The sequence below is a fragment of the Heterodontus francisci genome, chromosome 3 (assembly GCF_036365525.1).
Source record: "Heterodontus francisci isolate sHetFra1 chromosome 3, sHetFra1.hap1, whole genome shotgun sequence".
In the NCBI taxonomy this organism is placed as follows: Eukaryota; Metazoa; Chordata; class Chondrichthyes; order Heterodontiformes; family Heterodontidae; genus Heterodontus; species Heterodontus francisci.
This window is the reverse complement of record NC_090373.1, coordinates 119,769,918-119,781,894: the sequence shown is the minus strand read 5'-3', so window position 1 is coordinate 119,781,894 and position 11,977 is coordinate 119,769,918. Positions and strand designations below refer to the sequence as shown.

At 40.7% G+C, this 11,977-nt stretch overlaps 1 protein-coding gene across 1 annotated transcript; it reads right to left on the bottom strand.

The window, feature by feature from the left end:
- Nucleotides 1-5,254: 5,254 nt before the first annotated feature.
- On the bottom strand, nucleotides 5,255-11,502 carry gja10b (gap junction protein alpha 10 b). Its single transcript, XM_068018624.1, has 3 exons — nucleotides 10,581-11,502; nucleotides 7,864-8,414; nucleotides 5,255-5,506 (listed from the first exon to the last, which is right to left on the bottom strand). Exons 1-3 carry the CDS (start codon nucleotides 11,500-11,502, stop codon nucleotides 5,468-5,470), a joined length of 1,512 nt encoding a protein of 503 aa, XP_067874725.1. The 3' UTR covers nucleotides 5,255-5,467.
- Nucleotides 11,503-11,977: the final 475 nt, after the last annotated feature.

Genomic DNA, 11,977 nt, shown 5'->3' with positions numbered 1-11,977 from the left:
TTGCAATATCTATCTGTTTTTAGAGAATTTCCACAGTTTGATTCCACTACTTTAACTAGGAACTCATTCCATGTATTGATCACTCTTTTTATGAAGAATTTTCTGGTCTCAGTCCCAAATTTATGCCCCCTTGAACTAACCTCTCAAACTAATTTAAATATTCAAGATTTATATTTTCCATTCCCATAACTATTTTTATGTTTATTGCATATTAAAAATGATGAGTGGCCCTTATATTCTAATGGTAATGTACCTGAAGGAGGTGGGGTGAGGGTTACATCATAGGACCCATTAAGTACAGTGGAATTCACCAAACATTATGTAACAACCCCACTATACAAAGTGTCAACATTTGCCAAGAATACTAACTGGCCAAACTTACCAGAAACCTAGTGAACACTCCATTTCATCCTGGCAGGATCAGTTTTGTGTAAATCAAATGAATCCAAGGCAGAGTTCAAGTCCAAAATGAATCATTGACATTTTTGATGAACTTACTAAACATGTCCTCGTTAAAAAACATTTTGCTCAGACAGCCAACTTGGAATTCTTCTCGCACTAATGGAGAAACAAATTGGGTCTCTCTCCTTAACCCCACTGAGAATCACCCGGGCTTCTCTACCTCTACTTTGTGTCTCTCCTCCCCACCTGCAACTTTCCCTATAAAGGACTCAGGCCTCCTCTCCCTCTCAGTCACCTGATGAATACATGCCCATGCTACACTCTAGCTAACAAATAGATCCTTGCCACAGCATTAATTACCTTGTGGCATAAGTGTTGTGCACATAACCAGAGTGAGCTGTACAGCCAGATAGCATTGGCTTTCAGTCTTCGGACAGTACAACTGCAATAACAACTTGCATTTATATAACATGGAAAAATATGCCAAGGTATTTCATATAGGTATAATCAAAAAAAGACAGTCACTGAGCCAAAGGAGAGATGACTAAAAGTTTGCTCGAAGAGGGAGGACCCACCCTCCTGATCAGACAACCTGTCCTCCACGGAGGGCTGCCCCCCGTTCCCCCAATCGACCACATTTGCCTCGCCGGGGCCCGACCGATTGCCTCCGGCAGCGCCCCAAAAACGTACCCGTTCTCTGGGCTCCCCGACATCTTCCACCTTCAGCTGGTTTGCAGTCCCAGCAGTGGCCACCGTTCCAAGTGATGCTGCTGGAATAGAGAGCTACCAGCTCTCTGATTGGCCGGCTGCCCCATTAGGCGGGACTTCCTGCTCAATGAGGTGGAAGTCCCACTTCAGACCAATTAAAGGACTGGGGACTGCAAAATGCGGTCCGGATCGCCAGGCCAGGCCAGGCGGAGGCGGGTTCATCACCGACTTTTCAGTCGGTGTACAGCTCCCGTCCACTGAGGGAAAAGTTCCAGCCATAGTCTAGTGTGGTACGAAGAGAGTAATGCATTATTGGAGGTACCATCTTTCAGATTTGATGTTAAATTGAGATCCCTCCTGCCTGCTCAGCTATAAGTTAAAGATCCCATTGCACTATTTGAACACAGGTTAGTCGTCCTGATCTTCTAGCCAAAATTTATCCTTAATCAATAATCACCAGAAATAATTACCTGGTCAATTATTCATTTCTTTTTTCTGGGAACTTGCTGTGTGCAAGTGGGTAGCTACATTTGACTAAGTAACAGCAGTGACTTCATTTCAAAACTAATCCACTGGTTATAAAGCAGTTTGCAGGATCCTGATGACATTGCATTATATAAATGCAACCTCTTTCTTTATCAAGCTTCCATTCTAAAAGCACCCTAAAACAGCGTTTCACTCAGCAGGTAAGAATATTTTTCAATTATTTATGAAATATTGTAATCTTGGTCTCAGACAATAGAAAAACTGCATTTCAATTTCAATACTCTTTTGAACTTCCAAGTTTGAAAAATCAGTTAGAATCACGGAAACTTACGGTACGTAATTCCTGTGCTGACTCTTTGAAAAAGCTACTGTGCTTAGTCCCAAATCCCTGCATTTTATCTGTGATCCCGTAAGTTCCTCATCCACAAGTACCTGTCCAACATGCTTTCAAAATTATTTATGTAATCAGCTTCCACCATCTTTTCAGGTAGACCATTCTCATCACCCCTCTAGGTCTTTTTCCAATGACTTTGAATCTATAACCCCTAGTTATTGACCCACTTAGTGAGGATTTTTTCCCTATTTACTCTACCAAAACCTTTATAAGGCCACCTCTTAACCTCCTCTGTTCCAAGCAGAACAATGCTAACTTTGTCATTTTTCTTCATAACTGAACCACAGAATATTTACATTACAGGAGGAGGCCATTCAACCCATCAAGCCTATGCTAACTCTGCAAGAGCAACTCAGCTAATCCCAGTCCCAAGCCCTTTCCCCATAGCCCTGCAATTTCTCACTCTTCAGGTGCTTATCCAATTCCTTTTTTTGAAAGTCACAGTCGAACCTGCCTTCACTACACTCTCACGCAGTGCATTCCAGATCATAATCACTCACTGTGTAAAAAAAAAGTTCTTGCTTGAAGTCCCTCATGCCTGGTAACATCCTGGTAAACCTCCTCTGTAGCCCTTCTAATGCCTTTACAGCTTTCCTGAAGTGTGGTGCCCAGAATTAGCCACAATATTCCAGCTGAGGCCGAATTGTAATTTATAAACTTCAATCATGATCTCCTTGCTTTATATTCTATTCCTCGATTTATACTGCAAAGTAACCCATATTGTTTTAACCACCTTATCAACTTACCTTGCCACCTTTAAGGATTTGTGTATCTGGACTCTGATCATCTACACTTTTCAAAATCGTGCCATTTACAATGTACTGTTTCCACATTAGTCCTCCCAAAGTGCAACACTTCATGCTTCATCGCATTGAACTCCACCTGCTATGCTGCTGCCCATTTCACCATCCTGGACAGTAGCAACCCTCCAGCCCTCCAATGAGGATTGAAAGATTGCGAGCTCTACCTTTGCTACTTTCAGCAAGCTAGCATGCATTCCATCTGGACCAGGTGATTTTATCAACTTTCAGTAAGTTAACTTTTAGTATGTTTTCACCTCAATTCCCGATTCTTGATACCACACCCCCTTTCCCTAAACATGGTTCATTTCTTTGTATTTGTTAATTTTCCATTCACCTTAAAGTATGTTCTATTCTCTCTTGCTCTGACATTGCACTGCCCCTGACTCTGATCTTTTCCACCTGTCTGTTTCTCCAGCTCCATTACTCAACTTCCCAGCTATTCATGATCCTGCTGACTCTATTCTTCTGCGATCTATTCTTCATTCCTGTCTGACATAGCTGCGAAATCATTGGTCTAAAAACTGTTATTGGCCTCTTGCCTAATCTCTTGCTGTCAACACCACAACTTCACAGAAGTAAAAACTAGAAGAAACGGCCCATTTGTTTGGATGACAAGTTCTAGGCAATATTGCAAGGATTCTATTCCGAGTAACACCATGTGCCCCTGTTACAGAGACTCTGACTGGGAAATTCCTCAGAGCTGCTTCCGCTCCGCCCTCTTACATGCATCAACGGGGTTTCTTCGCAAATTCAGCAAAGTGACACCGATGGAGCGGGAGGAGCTCTAAGAGATTTCCCAGCCTCTGTATTGAAAGCAGAACTTTCCAGATTAATAAAACCTCGATAGATCCGTAATTTCCTTTCACAGGGAAAAATTATCAATGAAAGACCAACATGAGGCTATTCCAAAGTAACAGCTTTGAGAACCTCTGTTTTTTCATTTCAATAACTTAATGATGTGCCACTCCAGTTTTTAATTAAAACATTATTTTTGGTTCCATTATTACTCTCTCTTCTGCTCATGACTATTTTTGTTTTCCTCCAGTTTGTGTACAGCGACACTCCCTGCTCAGTAAAAGAATTGTCGAACTTGAAAAATGTCCAGCCTCCACTTCCCCAGCAGGCCCTCGTCATTGGCACAGAATTTCCTTGTCTTCAGCACTTAACACGCTGAAAAGATCAAGGAAATTTTCATTTCAGTACGATACGTTGCTTCTGCGCTAAACGCAAATTTCCTCGTTCTTTTAACAGTGCAAATCTTCAGGGCTCATTTGCATAGCTGCATTGAGTAAGAACATGGAAGTTTCCTGGGCTTACGCCGCTCTTGTAATCACTGCAACTTTACACCCATTCAAAAACTGGTCGAACAGCTCCCCCTAGCAGTGAGTGTAAGTGAGAAGCTAAAGGTGCCAACTTCACTTAACTGATTACAGGCTTCTGGACAACTTTTATTTACTCCCTTCCTTTACATGTTTTAATCCCAGACACCTGCACTTTACCATAGTCAGTTCCTTTCTTCCCAGCAAAGGGTCACACGGCTCCCGACTTCCCAAACCCACTCCCAAAATGACTTCAAACAAGGGATGGGTTCCCCATGAATATAACACTCCATGTCATCCTAACGGAGCAGGAGTTGCCCCAGCAGTAGGTCCAGACCAGGGAATCAAAGGCCACTTGATCGATATTTCTGAAAAAAATTACACGCTTGATGGATGCAATAACTAGCTGCGCCTCACAGACTGAACTGCCAAGGACCATAACGTCAATTTTTTTTCCAAATGTCTTCAAAGTACATTCTTATAAAATGCATTTTCATTGGCTATCAATAGATCAACTACTTTTTCTATCATATCACTCACTCCACTGCTTGGTCACAAGATATGTCTCCCATTTGTAGGAAGACGGACTGTCTTCCTGTCGGTCACTATTTTATCAGCATCTCCTCCACTGGCCTCGGAGCCTTGTTGGAATGTTGTTTGCTACCGTTCAATCTCGCTGATCTCTGCCCCCATTGATAAAAATACATTTCAACTTCAAAGTGTTGCCGCAGACCTTTAACCAGCCGCTGGATTTCACTCCTTCCTAATCAACAAGCATTGGAAGTGTGTTTCACGTTGGCAACTTGGTGATCTGAATCAAAACAGGACCGACCATGAAAATTGCATGGGTTCCAGGCTATAAACACCATAGAATAGCGTTCGAGCCGAAAATAGCCTCTCATCTTCAACAGCAATTTTTAAAAATTACTTTGATTTGCTTTAATGGGAGTTTCTCTTTTTCAATTTTGAACAAGACTAAAGGCCAGGATTTGGAAATGTCTGTTGTAATTAATGAGATTTGCGCTGACTAAATATAAAAAAGAACTGCTAAATTTGCCAATTTTATTTTGCCGTTTATTGCATCAAGCAATTTGCAACTTAAATTATACAGACTTATAAAGTAGGTTGTTTTACTGAGCAGAGTTAAAGGCAAGCAAATGGTGTGAATCTGATAAATTATTTCATACATTAAAAACTAAGCAAATCTGCAAGAATAAATTATCATTAACGCTTTTGTGTATCAGTATTTGTGACTTGGAAAATTGCTTTTCTGTTGCTTTACTTTGGAACTTCATTTGCTGGAAGTCTGTAATGCAATCGTAGATTACAACACCTTTCCTATGAGTCGAATCATCTCATTTTTTCATGATGGAAGAAAGTTCTAGGAGCATACTCTGAAAGGGGGAAAAAATCTTAAAGTGAATACTGCATTTTTACCACTTATTTTAATAAATTTAATATAAAATCATATTCACACAGCACAGAAGGAGGCCATTAAGTTTATTGTACTTGTGCCAGCTCTTTGAATGAGTTATCCAATTAGTACAACTCCCCTCCTCTTTCCCTGTAGACCTGCATTTTTTTTTCTTTTTCAAGTAAATATCCGATTCCCTTTTGAAAGTACTGTTGAATCTATATCCACCACCCTTTCAGACAGTGTGTTCCAGATCATCACAACTCACTGAGTATAGTAATTTCTCCTCAACTCCCCTCTGGTTCTTTTGCCAATTATCTTAAAGCCATCCAACTAAAATTTCCATTTGACCAATACCACATTAATTACAATTCAGGCTTCTTGAATACTTAACAAGACTGTCACAAATATATTGGCTTATCATACTCTGCTATGGCATCATTTTCAATCCCAACTTTCCACCTTGTCTAATATGTAGGGATTTGTTTATAGGTATCTATTCTTTTCCCACATTTCAAGTTGACAAACTTGTTCAGATATGTTGAAGGGAAAACAGGACAAAGACAGAAGCCTTACTCACTGTTTAACCACACCTCGAAAGGTGCTCAAAAATAAAGACTTAAATTAAGTCATTCATTAGAAGTTGCAAATTATTAAACTATTTCAATACATGCAAACACGAGTGGTCATTTTACTGTGCTATTCATGAATAAAAATAGCATTTAGTTTATTAAGCAGGCTTTTAAAATTCGTTCTTTGATAATCATAATTAAATCACGCTGTGGAAACTATCCTAAAATCAAAAGGCCTAAGGAGCGACAGTCTATATTTTTTATCACTGGTTGTTTTAAATGAAAGAATGTTATAGGATAAGATTGTATAGTGGTGTTAGCTTTAAGTATTCCTCAGAAAAATGCTATTTGCACCTAATCCAACACATTCTCAAGTAAAACTTCTTTTTAAATGAATAATGTGATGGCTGGCCTTATGAATAAAACACCTATTTTTACCCTTTTGGAGCTAGAAATCTATAGCCCTTCTTGTGCACTTCTTCTGTAACTTTGCTGGGCTGAAAATTAGGCCAGGATGTAGATATATTTTGGGACCTTGTAAGGGACGGAACCTCCATCTGCTCCTTGCATGGGGGAATTGGGGGCGGGGGTAGGATTGCGACATTCAATGCCGGGAGTTCCCACATTTCCAGTCTAACAAGAACAAGTCATCAGTACATTTGGGAGACCAACCAGGCCACAAAATGGTGTACATACACCCACCAGGGGATCAAATTGAGATTCTGCATTTCTCCAACCACCGCCTCCAGCCCCACCCACCTGAGTTTGTACCTTAAGGATGGAATGTGAAACCCCAACTTTGGCATATTGTTTGTGCTTGCTCTACTCACCTCTACAATGCTCAGCAAGCCCTCCAGCAAAAATTGCCTTAGCCCCCAGAATTTCATCAAGTCTGCAGGGCCCCGTGCAACTTGGTTAGTGACGCTGCAGCTATATGTGGTGGACAAATAAAGTTGACCCTGCAAAATGTTACTCTTCTCTGAGCTGTTTGCCTATACCACATAACACCCCCACCCGAACCCCTCAGGATCTGCATCAGGGGTCACCAACCTCTTCTTTCGTGAGAGCTATTTCTGCTAAAGCGAAAATATCACCAGTCACCACCCCCCCAATTCAGTCCCTTCCCCCGCTCGCTCTGCCCATTTGCTCCTCCTCTCCGCTCGCAATCCCCTCTTCGTCGCTCACTCATCCAGTTGTGACGTCATTGTGTATACATGGATTAATGCTGGCAGGATGATGTGGGCAATCGGACTGCGTTGTCGGGAGCTTTATACGAGCTACTCAAAGGCCGACATGAGCTACCATTAGCTCGCGATCGACGTGTTGGCAATCCCTGATCTACATAATTTCCTATTAAAACAGAGTTTTATAACAACATTACCTTCTGGCCCTACAAAAATAAAGAATACTTTTGGGATCTTCTTTGGCCAAGTCACCAAGTCAGATCAGTTCAGTCCAAAAATGACCATCAGGGCCTATATATATTATAGCACCCCGATTGGCTATTAAATGGTTCTGTCTCCTGACTCAGAGGCCTCTCAGGCTGTCCAGCATTCGACCTAGGGATTTTGTTGCCATTGTAGAGACGGTGACCATGGAGAGGTAGGTCACTGCCCACCATTTTCAGGAAGCTAATGCGATGCTTCCGCAAGGCAGGTGTTCTGAAAATTCAGTCCATTCAGTAGTGTATCCTAATATTCAAACAGCATCATTTCAAAGCCTACATGAAGTGGTTACTAAAAGTTTATTTACAAGTAATACTTACCATTGACATTTTGCGCCCTGAAGGAGGAGGGGTAACAGGTGGACTCTCTTCTTTAGGTTTTGACTCAGAACTAGAGACATTTGTAGAATCTGGACTTTCAGGTCGGCTGGCAACTGTGCTTTCAGAAATCATCTTTGACTTAAACCCAGTGCAACTGGTCTTTCTGACGGTGGGAAGCTGACTGCCATCTTGAGAATCAGCATAATCTTCTGGATAGTCTTTGTAAGAACTGACTCGGCTCTGTTTGCGGAGAGTATTACGGATTGGAGCTGGGATTTCCATTTGACTTGAAGGGTACGTTGTTGGCTTAGTTTGTTCCAATGCATTATCAATACCATGGCTGGTTTTTGAAACAATGCCATTCTGATGGGGCTTTTTAGAGGCAGTATCACTATTGAATGAGTGATTTTGAATTTCTAATGTGTGGTGCACGTGCCTCATTTGATTTGAGTGCTCACCAACGTAGTCATTATGATGTTCTCTAATGTGTTGCTCCTGGTCTTGTTGAGATTGATCCATTGCATAGTCTCTTCCAGCCTGATCAGTTGGTTCTTAAATTCATAAATGAAGACGTTAGGCATTCATCTGAGTTCAGTTAAATGTATTTACTTGCATGCAATGGATTAAACATATTCTCTATTTAATATGTACCTGTTCATTAGACAGGAATTCTATAATGGCACGAAGCAATGTAATGACTCTATAATGCTTACATGCTAGTTGATCTGTTTAACTGTCACAATATATTTGGTCAAAGTTCATGCAAACCTGTAGGCAAAAGTACTGATGCTGCTAATAAACAGATCAATCCAATTTTATTTGATGCTGTTAATACTGAAAAGATTGATGGTTGTAAGTATAGAGATGACAAGACCTCAATCTTTTTTTTTTGCTATAATGTGTACTCCTCTTAATTTGAAGTGGGTTAATTCGAATCAACCGTTCATTTGATGATTTATCAAGCAAATAGGTTGAATTTGCTGCTTTATTTAAATGGCTTAAGTCAGTCCAGGCTCCAATGTAACAAGGCAACTTTCCATGCTTGTTATGATTTCCACATGCACAATATATAAGTTTAGACTTGTTTTTATATTGTCATCCTTTTTCCATTCATTTTTGAATACATTTCTTTTAGTTTATAATTTGTTCTGAAATGCTGTATCATGTGGTTACAATGCAATTTCAGTAAGAGAAGATCAATAAATGAAGTTGGTTCATCACGTGATTGGAAAACTGTTACGGAAGTAGATATTCTATTAAGCTGGAGTTCATCTTGAAAAATAAATGATTGTATTAGGAAACAAAAAAAATGTCTGTTTTTATAATGCATATTAAGATATGATCTTTATTAGGATTTCAAGAATGAATATTTTCACACTTTGCATCTAGCATTGCTAAAAAAAGAAATCATAATATGTTGACACTAAAATTTGCTCACCGCTGTATGCAGTGTAAGTACAGTACTTGTTAACAGCATCCCCATACTCTGTTTTTTTCCATTCCATCATTGTTTTCTGCTAATTTTCACACCTCCCTCTTCCTCTCCTGAAAGTGCAGACTCCTTGCTGGATGGACACTCTTCATGTGCAAGCTTAATCCATGAATGTAAGTGGGCTACTCAAATATGGTGAGACCTGACCGCAATCAACATCCAAACATGTGCACTATTAGCAGGAGTCTCCGTATAATAATCAACTTTCCATTCTCCAACCTAGTTTTGTCCAATACATTAGCTACTAACCACATGTGGTGAATTAGGAATCCAGATGCGGTGAATTGCAATTTCATTAGTAAATAAAACATGAGTAATAGGCATAATTGTCTGATCAATTCATGCCTGAATATGTAGCTATGGTGAAAGAGAAAGATTGGAAAGTTTTGCACTGAATGTTGTTCTATGTTTGCTAAGTAAATGTACACAGGTAGTACAGTTGCCTGTATTGTGTGTAATATGTTTTCTACTAAACCGAGTGCATGTAGCTAAACAGTGTAGCCTATGCTTGTGACTTGTCAGTGATTTCTATTGGACAACACTCCTCTAATCTATGGATGCTGAGGCTAATTATGTCTACTACTGTCCTGGCTGAGATCAATTAAATCAGCACAAAACAAAATTTAAGCATTAATGATTACAGACATTTTTAAAACAAGTGTTTAAAATATGTTAAATCTAAAAAGGTGTGATAAAAATCTACACAATTTGTTTAAAGGTTACTGCTTCACCAGTTGAATGATGTGGAGACTCAAACCAAATATCTGATATTATAATATTAATGTGTAAAGACATTCTTTAGATCTTCATATCTCATGCAGCAGAAACAAAAATAAATCGGTGTTTCTATGTTCTATGGGGCAGTGGTTAGCACCGCAGCCTCACAGCTCCAGGGACCCGGGTTCGATTCTGGGTACTGCCTGTGCGGAGTTTGCAAGTTCTCCCTGTGTCTGCGTGGGTTTCCTCCGGGTGCTCCGGTTTCCTCCCACATGCCAAAGACTTGCAGGTTGACAGGTTAATTGGCCATTATAAATTGCCCCTACTGTAGGTAGTTGGTAGGGAAATATATAGGGACAGGTGGGGATGTGGTAGGAATATGGGATTAGTGTAGGATTAGTATAAATGGGTGGTTGATGGTCGGCACAGACTCGGTGGGCCGAAGGGCCTGTTTCAGTGCTGGATCTCTAAACTAAACTAAAACTAAACTAAATAATACAGGCCTCACCTTTAATCATGCTAAGCGTCGTCGAAGTCAGCAAGATAGGAAGGTTTCCTGGATATCCCTGCTGTTCTGGTAAAAGCTTATAACTACGAAGCGCCATAGGGACAAGTTTGTGAGGTGAGGAGTTGGTCATAATGCAAACTTGCTGCACAACTGAGCTCTTCTTCGATTTGTAGATGCTCAGCTCTGACTCCTGGTAAAGTCCCTGTTTGATTTTTCTGATTCCTAAGTGAATGATTTCAAGTATATTCAAAAACAAGGAGAAAGCAGCTATGCTGAGCATGAAGACGATGAAAATAGTCTTTTCTGTGGGCCTGGAAACGAAACAATCCACAGTATTGGGGCAGGGTGATCGTAGGCACTTGTAGAGAGGATCAAGTCGAAATCCGTACAGGAGATATTGACCCACCATGAAACCAATTTCCATCACTAATCTGGTCAGTATCTGGAGGACGTAAGTGCGTAACAGTGAACCCCGGAGAGGTGCCTTATTTACCTTGCGCTGCTCTTCCAACTTTCTCAGTTCTTTTTCCAACCTTTTGTGCTCCTCCATCGCCGGCTCAATGTCTTCCAGTTCGGTTCGGAGGTGGACTTTCTTCCGCTGCCTTTCTTTCTCGAGTGCTCTTAGCCGATAGAGTGCGTGACCCATGTAAACCAAGGACGGCGAAGAGACGAAAATAATTTGTAGGACCCAGTACCTTATGAGAGAAATGGGGAAAGCCTTATCGTAGCAAACGTTCCTGCAGCCTGGTTGCTCTGTGTTGCAGATGAATTCAACTTGTTCATCATCCCAAACATCTTCAGCAGCCACCCCAAGAACCAACATCCTGAAAATGAACAGGATTGTCAACCAGATCTTCCCCATGATGGTTGAGTGAACGTGCACCTCTTCCAAAATGCTTCCTAGCAAATTCCAATCACCCATCTTCACAACCTCATTTCCCCTCTGAAAACAATGAATCTGTCAACCTTTTCACGACTGGACCGTATCTATCCACTTCTCTGACCTCATAGTGCTCAATGTTCTCTCGCTCTTATTACTCCCTCTCCGCGTTTATTTGCCTATCGATCCTTTAGGCTGCCGCTAGTACTAAAATAGGTTGCTTATTATTATCAGATATCAATACTGCTGCACAATATGTGTCACCCCTTCCACAGTTATTTCTCGCACATATTCTGTCAGCGGTTATCCACTGAACAATTGGAAAGTCTGAAGTATTTCAATGAACTGCTTCCAAAATTCGCTCTCTACTTCCGTTTTTGTCATGGATTATCATTGAATCACGGAATGATACAGCGCTCAAGGAAGCCAATCGGCCCATTCTATCTTTACTGGTAAACTATCCAATTAATCCCAGTCTCCTGTCCTTTCCCCATAGCTTTTTACATGTCTTCCAGTA

Coding starts and splice junctions, on each gene's coding strand:
- gja10b (XM_068018624.1), bottom strand. CDS start 11,502: ATGGGTGATTGGAATTTGCTAGGAAGCATTTTGGAAGAGGTGCACGTT. Junction 8,415..10,580: donor GACGCTTAGCATGATTAAAG/GTGAGGCCTGTA, acceptor TATGAATTTAAG/AACCAACTGATCAGGCTGGA. Junction 5,507..7,863: donor CAGGGCGCAAAATGTCAATG/GTAAGTATTACT, acceptor TCCCCCTTTCAG/AGTATGCTCCTAGAACTTTC.